The 12387-nt window shown below is 35.9% G+C and overlaps 1 protein-coding gene across 1 annotated transcript in view; it reads right to left on the reverse strand.

The window, feature by feature from the left end:
* Positions 1–853: 853 nt before the first annotated feature.
* The window catches only part of AGMO (alkylglycerol monooxygenase), a 339122-nt gene continuing 327588 nt past the window's right edge, over positions 854–12387 (reverse strand). The window contains exon 13 of the mRNA XM_067041684.1: positions 854–919. Coding sequence (XP_066897785.1) covers positions 914–919 — 6 coding nt within the window. The 3' untranslated portion in view covers positions 854–913. The remainder of the gene's footprint in view (positions 920–12387) is intronic.

Below are 12387 nucleotides of genomic sequence, written 5' to 3' on the forward strand. Positions count from 1 at the left end.
CATTGATATGTAATGTATTTAGCACTTTTTTTTTCATGAAGCAATTTGTTAAGTCTTTTCATGTCAATAATGAAAAGATCCACATCATCATTTAATTAGCTGCCGAGTATTCCACTACATGTATGTACCATAATTTATTTTTATCACTTTCTTATTAACATTCAAATTATCTTCCTTTTAACTATTATAAACACTACAATATATATTAAGAAACTTGAGAAATTCATGGGAAGGATCATGCCACAGATGTGAGCTGAGTTTAAAGAATGTCAGAAATTGTGAAGAGATGGATTATCTCAGAGCTGGAGACACACCTAGATATCTTAGTAACCATGTCTGTGACCCAGCACTAGAGGCCACTTATGGAACAAGTATTGAGAACCTGGGATAATCTCAAATTCGTAACTACATCTCAACTACATCTCAAAAGTGAGAAAAGTGCTTTTCTTTTGCATTCCCCCATGAAGACGCCCCAGAGAGTTCTATGCATCACCACGGCAAGATTTGGAGGCACAGAAGCATCATATTAAATTTGAGAGTTAATTGTTTGTAGCCAAGAAATCCTAAATTAAATCACAGTCTTCATTATAACCCTGCGTGTATCTCAGACTCAGGAATGAGGAGGAAAGAGGTGCCCATGGCTACGCTTTGGGCACAGGATAGCCAGCAAGTCAGACAGAGGTATGAAGCTGTCCATAGGGAATGTTCCTCAAACACCAATAAGTGACTGATAAGTAACAACGGGTAGTGACGAACGGGTTAAATCTTTCCAGTTCATCTCTCTCCCAGAGTCATCTCAGGGCTCAGAGTGAAGACAGTACTTACTAGTTACTTCTAGTCCCACAGAGAGGGTCACACGTGGGATTGTTGTAGTCATTTTGTAAGACTTAGCAAGGCGAGGCGGATTCATTGATCATGCCTGGATTGACGAAAACATCAGGACTTAAACAAAATCTGATCTTTGGCATAGTTGGAGTGAAGAACAGCATTTGTTGACAGGCTGCAACCCTAAGGCTTTCATTGGTTGTTGAACACACCCAAGAGAGGTCCTCAAACCCCAGTCCTAGTATTGCAGAAATGGACTTTGAGGGCTCAGCAAGCAAGCTTGTGAGTGCCTCCATAGGCTGGAGAGAAGAATGATGCTTATCCAGAATCCAAAATGGGTGGAAAGGGACAAACAGACAGGTGTTGGCAGAGAGAGAAGTGCTCTTTTGTCTTTCCCTCCTTTGTATCCAAATACAAACTCCACCCAGTGAAGGCTTTACATGTGAAATCTCTGACCAGCACAACTGATAGACACAAAAACTTAGGTGAGAAGAAAATCTCAAAGATAACGACTTCTGAAAGAATTATATCACATTATATCTGCTTAAGAGGTAAAATATTTCTTTATAGCTTCTCTTATGATATGTACTTTTTTTAACTGAATTTGATTTTTCACCTAGTTCTGTTAAATAAAATTCCTTATATCACAGCAGAAAGGCCAAATGCATGCAAAGGAACTCAACAAAAATTAAAAACAAAGAAACATTATGGCATGTCTTATTTTATAGAAAGGGAGAAAATATCATCTATTTTTATGAAACAAATTTTCCATCTCTTGAACTTTTACATAGTACTGACTCTAAACATTTTAAAATCCACATTGATTTCTTACAGCAATGTGAGTAAGATCAATCCCCCGGAAACCAGGTTGAAATTAAGCTATGTATCCGCTTCATTGATTATTACCCCAAGATTCAAAATGAAACTATGACTGGAGTGGGCAAAAGAATGAGTATAAGATAATTAAAATTGATAAATGAAATATAAAATAGATAAATATAAAACTACTAAATTGTAGTACTTACGATTACAGAACCATGGCCATGTGAAATAAATAGGGCTACAAGAAAATGGAATAAGAAATGAAAAAAGAAGTTGGGAGTTTAAGTTTGCAAAGTTCCTTATTTTGCATAACAAAGAGTCAATAGATAATGTATAAATCTGAAAATGCAGCTTAAGAAAAAAATATGTTTTAATTCATATTTCTTTAATATTATCTTCATATTTTTCTCTTATGTTTAGAGGGATCTATCTTTAGGAATTAATATCTTTTAGTGTAAAGAAACATTGATTTAAAGCTCTGTGATTCCTTTTGCTTTATTTCAATTTCTTCTAGTTCTATGTCATGTTAACTTTAATATATTTAAAATTTTAAAATAACATGGAGTATGATCACATTTTATCTTTCTTATTTACATATGTGTTTATAGATGCAAGAGGTCTGAAATGGTGTTTATAAAAAACTGAGGACCAATATTCCTCGACAGTAGCATTTGGGGGAATTGTTAATTATTTTTTAGACTTCTTCCAATACTTGTATGTATTTCTTGAATTGCTAGAATTAATATTTGCCCCTAAACACGTAGATGCATATGTGTATAAATAAATAGATAGATACATGTGCCACACCTTTTCTGTATACATATCCATAGATATGTAAATGCATATAGTCTAGAAAAATTAAGTTAAGGTTTTTTTCCTGGGGGGAGGGGAGTAGTATTAGGGAAGGGCAAAAAGGAATGATCACTTTTTACTCTCTATATACTATTTGCATTTAATCATGTATTACTTTTGTGATTTTAAATGTCTAATTTTCAATCAAGAAAAGAGAGAAGTTAAATTTTAAGAAGGGTACTTTTCTCCATCACATGCTTGATTTTCTTATATTGGTTAAAGCTCAAAGAAAATGTTGGGATATTTGGTAAGGTCTGCAACCCAGCTGAATGTAGGAAAAATATGTACCTAATAGGTTGTTTTATCAAACAGGGCTTGGGCCTTGGAGTTGTGTGTTCTGTATTTCCACAGATTGTCTGAGAGTTCCTCTAAACACAAAATGCCCTACGTAGGCCTAGTACATCCAGATCTACTTAATTGAAGAGAAGTTTGACTAGTAGTTATAGAGTAACATATATGCTTTGTTGGGCAAACATATTTTTGCTCAAGTGACAGATTGGGAAAAAACCTAGCTAAAATATTCCCCAAATATTTTTTAAAAGGGTAGTCACATGTTGAATCAATGAAATTAGTTCAAAAAACTTCCTTTTCTTTATGTTATTGATTCATGATAGAAAGAAAAAAAATCTTTTCTTTAGAGCCTGATAGAGTACATTCTAACAAGTCAAACTTTACTCTTTTCTTTCACTACATAATGTTCAATTGTTAGTTTGAATCATGAACACATTGCCTAGATTACATGAGTTGTAAAGAATATGTAATTATATTTGCAATAACAACTACTGGCTTCAAAAAAGGCCTATAAATACTGAAAACTCATGTAAATGTGTTTTCAGTCAGTTAGAGAATGGTGTCATTAAAATGGTTAATCTATTTTACATTCTTAATTTTTAATTTAAAATGGGGTTTTAAATTTAATGAATCCATTTTTATTTGCCTTCAAAAACCAAACATACACATATTCTCCTGTTTTCCAATAGATGTCAGTATCAAAAAAGTAAAGAGCAAGTCTAGTCATTTAATATATAATTATCTTGCAGTACAAAGGAGAATATTATTTTCCCTTCTTTCTCGTTTCATGTACTCAGAATTTCTAGAGCTGGTCTAAGCAATCCAACAAGGGACAGTAGTTTTAAAATACATAATGGTTATTATTTTTTGAGGGGGGTAGGAATTCATGTAGTTAGTGTAGGTAGGAATTATGGTACATGAAGTGGAAGAAAATACTAAGGAAACATCTGAGTGTTTTCTAGATAATCCCTACTTCTTTCTTTGTGTCTCTTCTCTGTATAAAGATCTAATTCCTCCTTGTTAGTTCCCATTTCCAAATGTTAATCCACAAATGATTTTCTGTTCAAAAAAATTGTTTACATATTTTCACATGGCATTTTAATCTTTGAAATGCACAATGTCTTTTTAAAAATAATAACATCACTAGTCTTTATCTCCATTCTGTTTTTACTATCACAGAACTTTAATTTACCTTAAATGAAACATCATATTAAGAATAAGTATTAATTACTAGAGTTTTCAAATTAATTCAGCAACAATATACAGAATTCAAGGCTGGAGAAAATTGAGGATTTAGAATTTTGTCAAAAATGGGAAGGAATTTTAGTCTGAAATTTGTATTTACTCATATGTTATCAGTATAAATTGAGTCCTAACAGATTTTAACATGGTATGTAAATCGCAGAGCAGATCCATTGCAGACTCATGGAACTTCTGAACTAAGGTAATGAGGAAGAAATGGTGTGACCATATACAAAGAGCAGAAGTGCAATGGCATTGGGAGGAATGGCTAACAAATTCAGGTCATGCCTGTCATTTTGTTTCATTCCATTACACTTATATAACTTTACCTTTTTCTAGTTTTAGACTTCAGAATTTGTATCTACTTAATTTATCAAGAGAGAAATGAAAAAGGATCTCATGCCATCTGCACTCTTCGAAATCTTAGAGACTAAAGGATATGAAAGCATTGCTTTTTAAAATAAGATTAGGTTCCTGAATTTGAAACATGCCACAAACAAGAGAAAAGTTAATACCTGAGTTAATAAAAAGAAAAAGGTGTTTCTCATAGTTTGCACAAACTCTGTTCTTTACGAACTCTGTTCTTTCTCTTAAATTAAGTGCTTTTATTTTTATAAGAAAATTCACATTGTTTTTTTTAAAAACTCAAAGAGCATAAGAAGGGTTACCAGGGGGTAAGCGGGGCCGAGGCAAAAAAATGGGAGATTGGGATTGACATATACACACGACTATATATAAAACAGGTAACTAATAAGGACCTACTGTATAGCACAGGGAACTCTATTCAGTACTTTGTAATGGCCTATATGGGAAAAGAGTGTAAAAAACAGTGGATATATGTATATGTATAACTGATTCACTTTGCTGTACACCCGAAACTAACACAACATTGTAAAAAACAAAGCATAAGAAGGATTATATAGTAATGAAAATAATAATACAAGAAAATGAAAATGAACAGTGTCCTCCCAGCCCACCAAAAGTTCTATTCCTTCAGAAGCAAATCCTCTTACTATTTTCTGGTTTCAATTTCACTGGTATTTATTTCAATGTTTAAATTCACTTTCATAACACTTTTTTTTGGGTTCACAAAATATACACATTGTCTATTGATTTCTTCTTATAATAAGAAAGTAATTGGCTCACGTGTGTCACCTGCTACATCTCCTTTCCCCCTCTACATCAGAAAACTTTCTTAAACCTCCATTTTTCATCCATTTTCCATAAACAGCATCTTTTAACCCCTCTCTCTGTAAAATGGAAGACATTAGAGCTTCCACCAATATCTCCACTTCTCTCTATCCCCTCCCCACTCCCTATTTGCTTTCTGATTCTCTTGTTTTACAATGCTAAAGTTAAAGACATACACATTCTCTTCAATAGCTATAGTTACATTGTACACTATTTCTAAAAAGCATTCTAGGAATAAATAAAGATGCTTTACTATCTTTCTTTCTTTTGGGGGTCCTTATCCACTCCTGTGTCTCTCAATGGCAAAAATTTGGGGCAAAACTAAAATTAATTTTATATTTATACCCCAAGAAATCCTCAGTTATTCCCAAGATCATATTACCTAAGTATTCCACTCCCTTCACACCTCCTGATTCTGCAGACCTCCAATCTCTGTTCTTGGTACTTGGCATCATCCTGAAAAATCCTCTTACTGTCTTCTTGGAAATGTTGAATCTATTATTTCCTGGATCATATTTTCCTCTTTCTTGGTTTATTCCTTGTTTTGCCAGAGCACTTGGTTGAAAAACTCACTAAGAAAGGAATTTTCCAGGGAAAACTTTTCTGAATGACTTAAATGTCTTTATTCTATCTACCTACTTCATTGATAGATTGACTGATTTGGAATTCTAGGTTCAACCTCATTTTCCCTCAGTCCTCTGAAGGCATTGTTGTGTTGTCTTCCACCAGACTATTGCTACTGAGAAATCTGAAAAACATTTGGTCCATAACCTGGTCTTTCTCTCTGGAAACACTTAGGAGCCTTACTGCACAGAAATTTCATGGTGATGTGTCTGATTACAGATCTTTTTGTTGTTGTTTTTGTTGTTCCTGTGTGTATAAGTTGGTGGGTTTTTTGTTTGTTTTGTGTGTTTTTTGGCAGCTTTCCTCCTCTAGTGTTTCTTGATGAGAAAGAGGCTGTAGTAAAAATGACTATGTACTTTGTCCACAAGTAGAGATTCCTGCCTCCCCTACTGAGGCTGCATGTAAACAGTCAAGGAGCCTTGTGTTAAATTTTGGAACGATTAAAGGCCCAAATGAAGTAGGCTTTGTTCTGGGGTACCAACTCCTAAATTTTTTAAAGTTCATTAGAGAAAAATTCTCATTTTATTTTTCTGGGGCAGAATCACCTGGCTCTTGGCATTTCATGCTAAATGCAGAGAAGTCTTCCACATACAATTTTAATGAATTCTTATTTTAATTCCCACATTTCATTCCTATCCATTTCTATCTGTTGAGATTCCTCAGGGACAAATCTCCTTTTTTCTTATGTAGAGGCACTCCATTCATATTCTTCACTGGGCCCTATTCCAGACTACTTTACCAGTCACTACTTACCCATGAACTGGCTCTCACCTCCCCAAAGCTTCTAGCTTTCTAATTCTTCCCCTCTTATTCTCTTCTTTATTTCTAGATACATACTTTTTAAATTCTATTACTCCAAAAGGAATGGATTCTTAGGAGGGAAAGGAGATAGACTTGTAAGTTCAATACATCATTTGATATTGGAAGCCTCCCTTGTTTTTCTTTAATTTTAATATTCATCATAACATAAAATTACAGGAGTTTTGGATATCTTTGTTTTGATTCTGATGATTGTTTGTTGTATTTAGTTTTAATATAGGCAGCTCCTAAGAAAGAAAACAGGAAACTTTGTTACTTTGTTAACAGTGAATGAGTACAAGTCAGGGATTTCCAAAGCTTCTGAGGGTGTTGTCGATAGAACTTATAGCTAAAAACATACATTGTACAACTATATTCACAGCAGCATTGTCACAATAGCCCAAAGGTGGAAGCAACCCAAGTGTCCATCAATGGACGAAAGGATAAACAAAATGTGTCATATGCATATAATGGAATATTCAGCCTTAAAAAGGTAGGACATTCTACAGGATACAACATGGATGAATCTTGAAAACATGATGCTAAGTGGAATAAGCCTGTCGCGTAAGGACAAATATGGTATGAGTCCACTCTTTTGAGGTGCCTAGAATACTTAAACTCATAGAAACAGAACATAGGGTGGTGGTTTCCAGGGACTGGAGGAAGGGAGAGTTAGTGTTTAATGCTTACAGAGTTTCAGGTTTGGAAGATGAAAAGTTCTGGAGAAGGATGGTGGGGATAATTACACATCAATGGGAATATACTTAATGCCATTGAACTGTACACTCAAAAATGGTTAAGTTGTCAGTGTTATATTATGTGTATTTTACCACAATAAAAATATTAGTAAAACATATTGGAGAATATATTTTTTTGGTTCACATATGCTTTTCATTATTGATCATGATGGCATATATTAGCAATTGAGAAGGGTTCTCTCTTTATATGTCTACTTTACCCTTTTTATATATTTTCCTTTCTCCCCCCTGACTTCAGAGAAAATAAAATTGCTCATATCCGAAACCCACACAGTTGGAAGAAGATCCAAGTAAATGGATCTGCAGAGTGAAAGAGAACAATGGACCAGGTGTTTGAAGTTTGCAAGTGTTCATTTTTTTTTTTTACTATCTCTCATGATATTCTGATGTTTCAAGTTCCAACATATAAAATGTTAATTTCATGCTTTAGATGAATCACTTTCCTTGGGGAAAAACCAGACTTAAGCACCTTTATTTGTCTAGATTTTATTCTTGACTTTCAGTTCAGTGAGAGATGATGTAAAATATCAGATTCTAGATTCAAATACTCCTGGTTCTCTTTCGGATCCTTCCATTTAACCACCATATGAGTTTTAGCAAGGTGCTTACTCTCTCAAAGGCTCAGTGTTCTCAGCTGTAAAATGGACATAATGACTACTTACTAGTGTAGATGTGAAGATCCAAGGAGTTAGTGCACAAGGCAAAAAACTGATAACCTGTTAGCATCTATGACATATTTGGGGGCCAAACTGCAGTTAGATTAGAGTGAATTAGGCCTTTTAGCATCATGGAATTATATTCAAGTAAAAACCCACATAAAATCAATTGTCTTTAATGCCATGAGGGGCACAGAAAAGACAACATAGGGATTTTTTTCCAGTTTATTAAATATAAAAAATTACAATAAAATTGCAAGTACAGTTTTCTAAAATGTGATTGTCTTTGTTAAGCCCATTTTGATTAGACAGAAAACAGCATGTTCTAATAATTTGCTTAAAATCTGTTAAAAGTAATACCTCCTGGGGAAACAGACTTTAATTTAATCTCCCCCATCTCCACCAATGTGAATATTTTAACAATTATCCTATATTTAATCTCCATCTCAAATATCAGAATGCTCATTTGAATTTGAATTTCTGAAGCTTTAAAAGAAATAAAATGGTATTTCTCTTTGGAGAAAGGCAAAGGAAGGAGGGAAGGAGGAAGGAAGGGAAAGAGGGAGGAAGGAGAGAAGGAATGAAGGCAAGAAGGAAAGAAGGAAGGAAGGAAGGAGAGAGAAAGAAAAAAAGGTTATTTTATAAAAAGAATCATGAGAGCTACGAATAAATTGTTTTATTGTGTGATACTGGCATTAACAATAAAATTTTAAAAATCTATTCTTTTAAACGTTCCCCAGAATATAAAGTTTAAAAAAATTCTGTCAGATTAAAATTCATGAAAGCATTTCTTTTATATCCATATTATAATATACTTTACTTAATCATCTTTAAAACTGCCTCCAAAGTGGTCTTCATCTTATTCACTGTTCATCTTCAATGCATATTTTGGTTGAATATTGATTTTAAGTAATTTTATCAGTCCCTTTCAGAGAAATAAATTGAAAGGTATGAAACATTTAAGTTAGAAAATCTAACGTCTTTCAGTTTCCTTGTCTGTTTTTTGGCAGTAAACACACTGGGTTTCAACTTCATTCAAACTTTATTGTATTTTGTTGAAAAGGCTTCTTATGAATATATTTCTGTTTCTGGGAGCTGAATGAATGAGGCCTAGGATTTCTGAGTATGCTTGACATCTCCTAAACCACATACTTTGGCCATGTATGATATATGGCTCCAGGATAAGTAGTTCTTTCATGAAAGACAGCAGGGCTTCTGCCTTGTGACTGACAGTCTGCATCCCAAGGAGGCTACCCTTCTCATGGATGCCAGGTGTGAGGGGTGAAGGCAGATGATTTGTCTGAAACTTAATCATATCCAGGACTATAACTTTCTTTTTGAAGATGAGAGCCCAAGAGCCTTGTTCAGTAAGGCTCTGAACCAATGGTGAATAGTGAAAACCATCATCTCTAAAGAATATGTGTCTTGTTTTCTATGAGAATAAGGTTAATAGAATTTCAATCCCATTGCACTTAAGAGACTTGTTATATTGGCCTAGAATCAAAATTAATTAAGTAGGTTCCCAAAGTTTGTGGTATGTATTCTTCCTGTCCAATCTTCTAAATATAGCTCTGTCCCATATAATTTTCAAAATTCTGTATACTGAATTTTAACTGTCCTCATACATAAGCTATTTAGTGGGCAAGATGTCCAGACCCACATGCTGTAGACGAAAACAAACCAACCCCCAAAACTCATCTGTGAGCATTTACAGGTATGTATATCAATATTCTTGTTGCTCTCAATACCTTGGTCATTACAGTTGGAGAGTCTCCCCTTTACTGGAAAAGTCAAGTCTAAGGCTGGTTATTTTTTCACTAATATTTTGTTGGTAATTTGCTACTTGGTAAAACTGGCTTCAAGAGTTCCAGAAAACACTTGGCTCCCAACAATACAAAGGACCATTGCAAGCATTTTAGGTTAGTGATGATTGAATGCAGATTGCAGGATTGTTTTGCTAGACCACATTGTTCTTTCAAATGTTTCTCCAGTAGTCACTCGCATATTACTTTCTAATGATAATCATTTGCATTTTCAAAGCCCATATTTGCCCCTGATGTTTTATGAGGAATTTACTCAGAGTTCATCTCTGTCTTCACTGTGCTTCCCTCTGGTTTGAGCGGAGAGGCCTGCAGCTTCTGGGCTTTGGCATAGCCATCGTAATAAATGGCTGCAAAGGACCAGTAGGAAGAAATCCATGAAAACCACCCAGCATAGGCTCTAGAGCAGGTGATGGGCAAAGCAGAATACTATCATTTCCCATACTCAACAGAAAAAGAAAAAATGAAGGGTGTGCTATGAACTCTATTTCAACACCATACTTAAAAACTGTTTTTCTTACGAATGTTACTGCTCTTAGTCTTCTTATGTAATGGAAAAGGTAAACAGAAGGTTAGGCAAGTCAGTTGGATGTTTGGGCCTAGCCAGCTCCCAGTTTTTCTTTTCGTGTCTGCTGCTTCCGCCCCCGTATGCTTCTTTCTCTCTACTTCTGGTGGTCAAAGGCCTACTCTGCAGATGTTTCTCCCACACAGTGGAAACATTCTCTAATGTGTCTGTACACTTCCCGGCTCTGCTCATATGGGAAAAGGAAAAACTGGAGAGACATAATGAATTTCTGGATTCGTCTTATTCCCTTTTGTGCCTTTCAAAAGTGCTGAAACAGAGAAAACTATTACTTTAGACCTATTCACCTTTCCCACACTACTTGCTACAGAAATTGGTTCATAAAGTCATTCTTTTTACTTTTAAAAAGTAAATAATCTTATCATACCATCTTTCAGAAGTCTCAAGACAGCTAGTCTGTGTTAGAAAATTTTTATAATTTGGTTAAATTGTATTGTTTTTAAAATAAGAGTGATAAATGCTGCAGACTTGGAAAATGAGACTATCTATGGATTATTATACATAAAGCATATACGTAGATTGCATCCTGGAATTTTCATATAATGTTCATAAAGAGATGCTCTTCCCTATTTGCACAGTGAAGTACAGGACCAGTATGCTGAAAACGCAGGACTCACAGAACACAAAAGAAAATGGTTGCTTTAATTTTCTCCACTCCTCCTCCATTCTCTCTGTAAAGCCCAAGCCATTTCTCTGCCCTTGAGATGCCTTTGTTTGAAAACCAACTCTGAACTTTATTAGGTCCTTCCTCTCCTGTGACCCCGCCCTCCCGATTTGGCCTGCTGCAGGTGAGAAGTATGTAGTGAACCTGTGAGCGTGTGCTGTGTGCTCTGTGTGTGTGTGTGTATGTGTCCTGTAGGAGGGGTATTGGGGTTTTGATCTTGGTTTCTCTTTACTTTATCATGTCTTCTCTGCTGAAGCCCAGAGCTTAGTCATGGTTGAAGCCTAAGGGTCAGGAAAGAGCTTTCCTGGCCACCACTGATTTCCTGCTATTTCCCCACACCCTGGGGGGAAATAAGTCTAACTGTCCACTAGGATCTCTCAGGTCGATTCCTGATAAGGGTGATGCCTTCCCAACTGCTGCTCCTGGCTCCAACCTCATGTCACCATTGGGCTGTACATCTCCAGCATCTCTCAACGGGCGTACTGTCCCCCCAGCTGTCCTATGCCAGCTCTCACACTCACTGTGGCCTTCTAGTTCATGGGAAAACTTTTAAATGAGACCCAGTGCCATAAGTGTGGTTACTTCCCAAATGCAGCCACTGGCCACTTGGCCAGACAGACATGGGTCGGACAAAAGTCCACTGAAGCATGCCACAAACTTCAGAGGATGAATAGCTAGCTCTTAGTTGGCCTCTCTGAAGCTTCGCTTACGAAGTTTGAGGGAAGGGGAAGGAAGCACTGCCAACTTTTCCCATGTGAAGCGAGGGACAGGTGGAATCTTCATTCCATCAAGCTCTCTCCAGAAATTCTCTCTCCTATTCTCATTTCCTAAACTCACAAATCTTCTTTGGTGTGAGGAATTAAGAGTCTCTGCATGGATTTAAGACAGTGGAGGTCCTTCATGGTTTTCTATAATCTCACTTTGGAATTTAGGATTAGCTGGTAACTATTATCTTGGGATTCAGCCAAAACTGAGACTGAAAGATACTAGTTTTACCTTGGGTTAATATATGGTCTTAAATAACTAGGGAGTTCATTTATTCACTCATGACACGTACTTATTGAACACCTCCTGTGTGTCAGTCATTATTTGAGTAGCTAGGGAAACAGGACTGTAAAACTATAAGAAGGACTTCCCTGGTGGCGCAGTGGTTGAGAGTCCGCCTGCCGATGCAGGGGACACAGGTTCATGCCCCAGTCTGGGAAGATCCCACGTGCCGCGGAGCGACTGGGCCCGTGAGCCATGACCGCTGAGCCTGTGC

This window comes from Kogia breviceps, chromosome 9 (genome assembly GCF_026419965.1).
Source record: "Kogia breviceps isolate mKogBre1 chromosome 9, mKogBre1 haplotype 1, whole genome shotgun sequence".
Classification (NCBI taxonomy): domain Eukaryota; kingdom Metazoa; phylum Chordata; class Mammalia; order Artiodactyla; family Physeteridae; genus Kogia; species Kogia breviceps.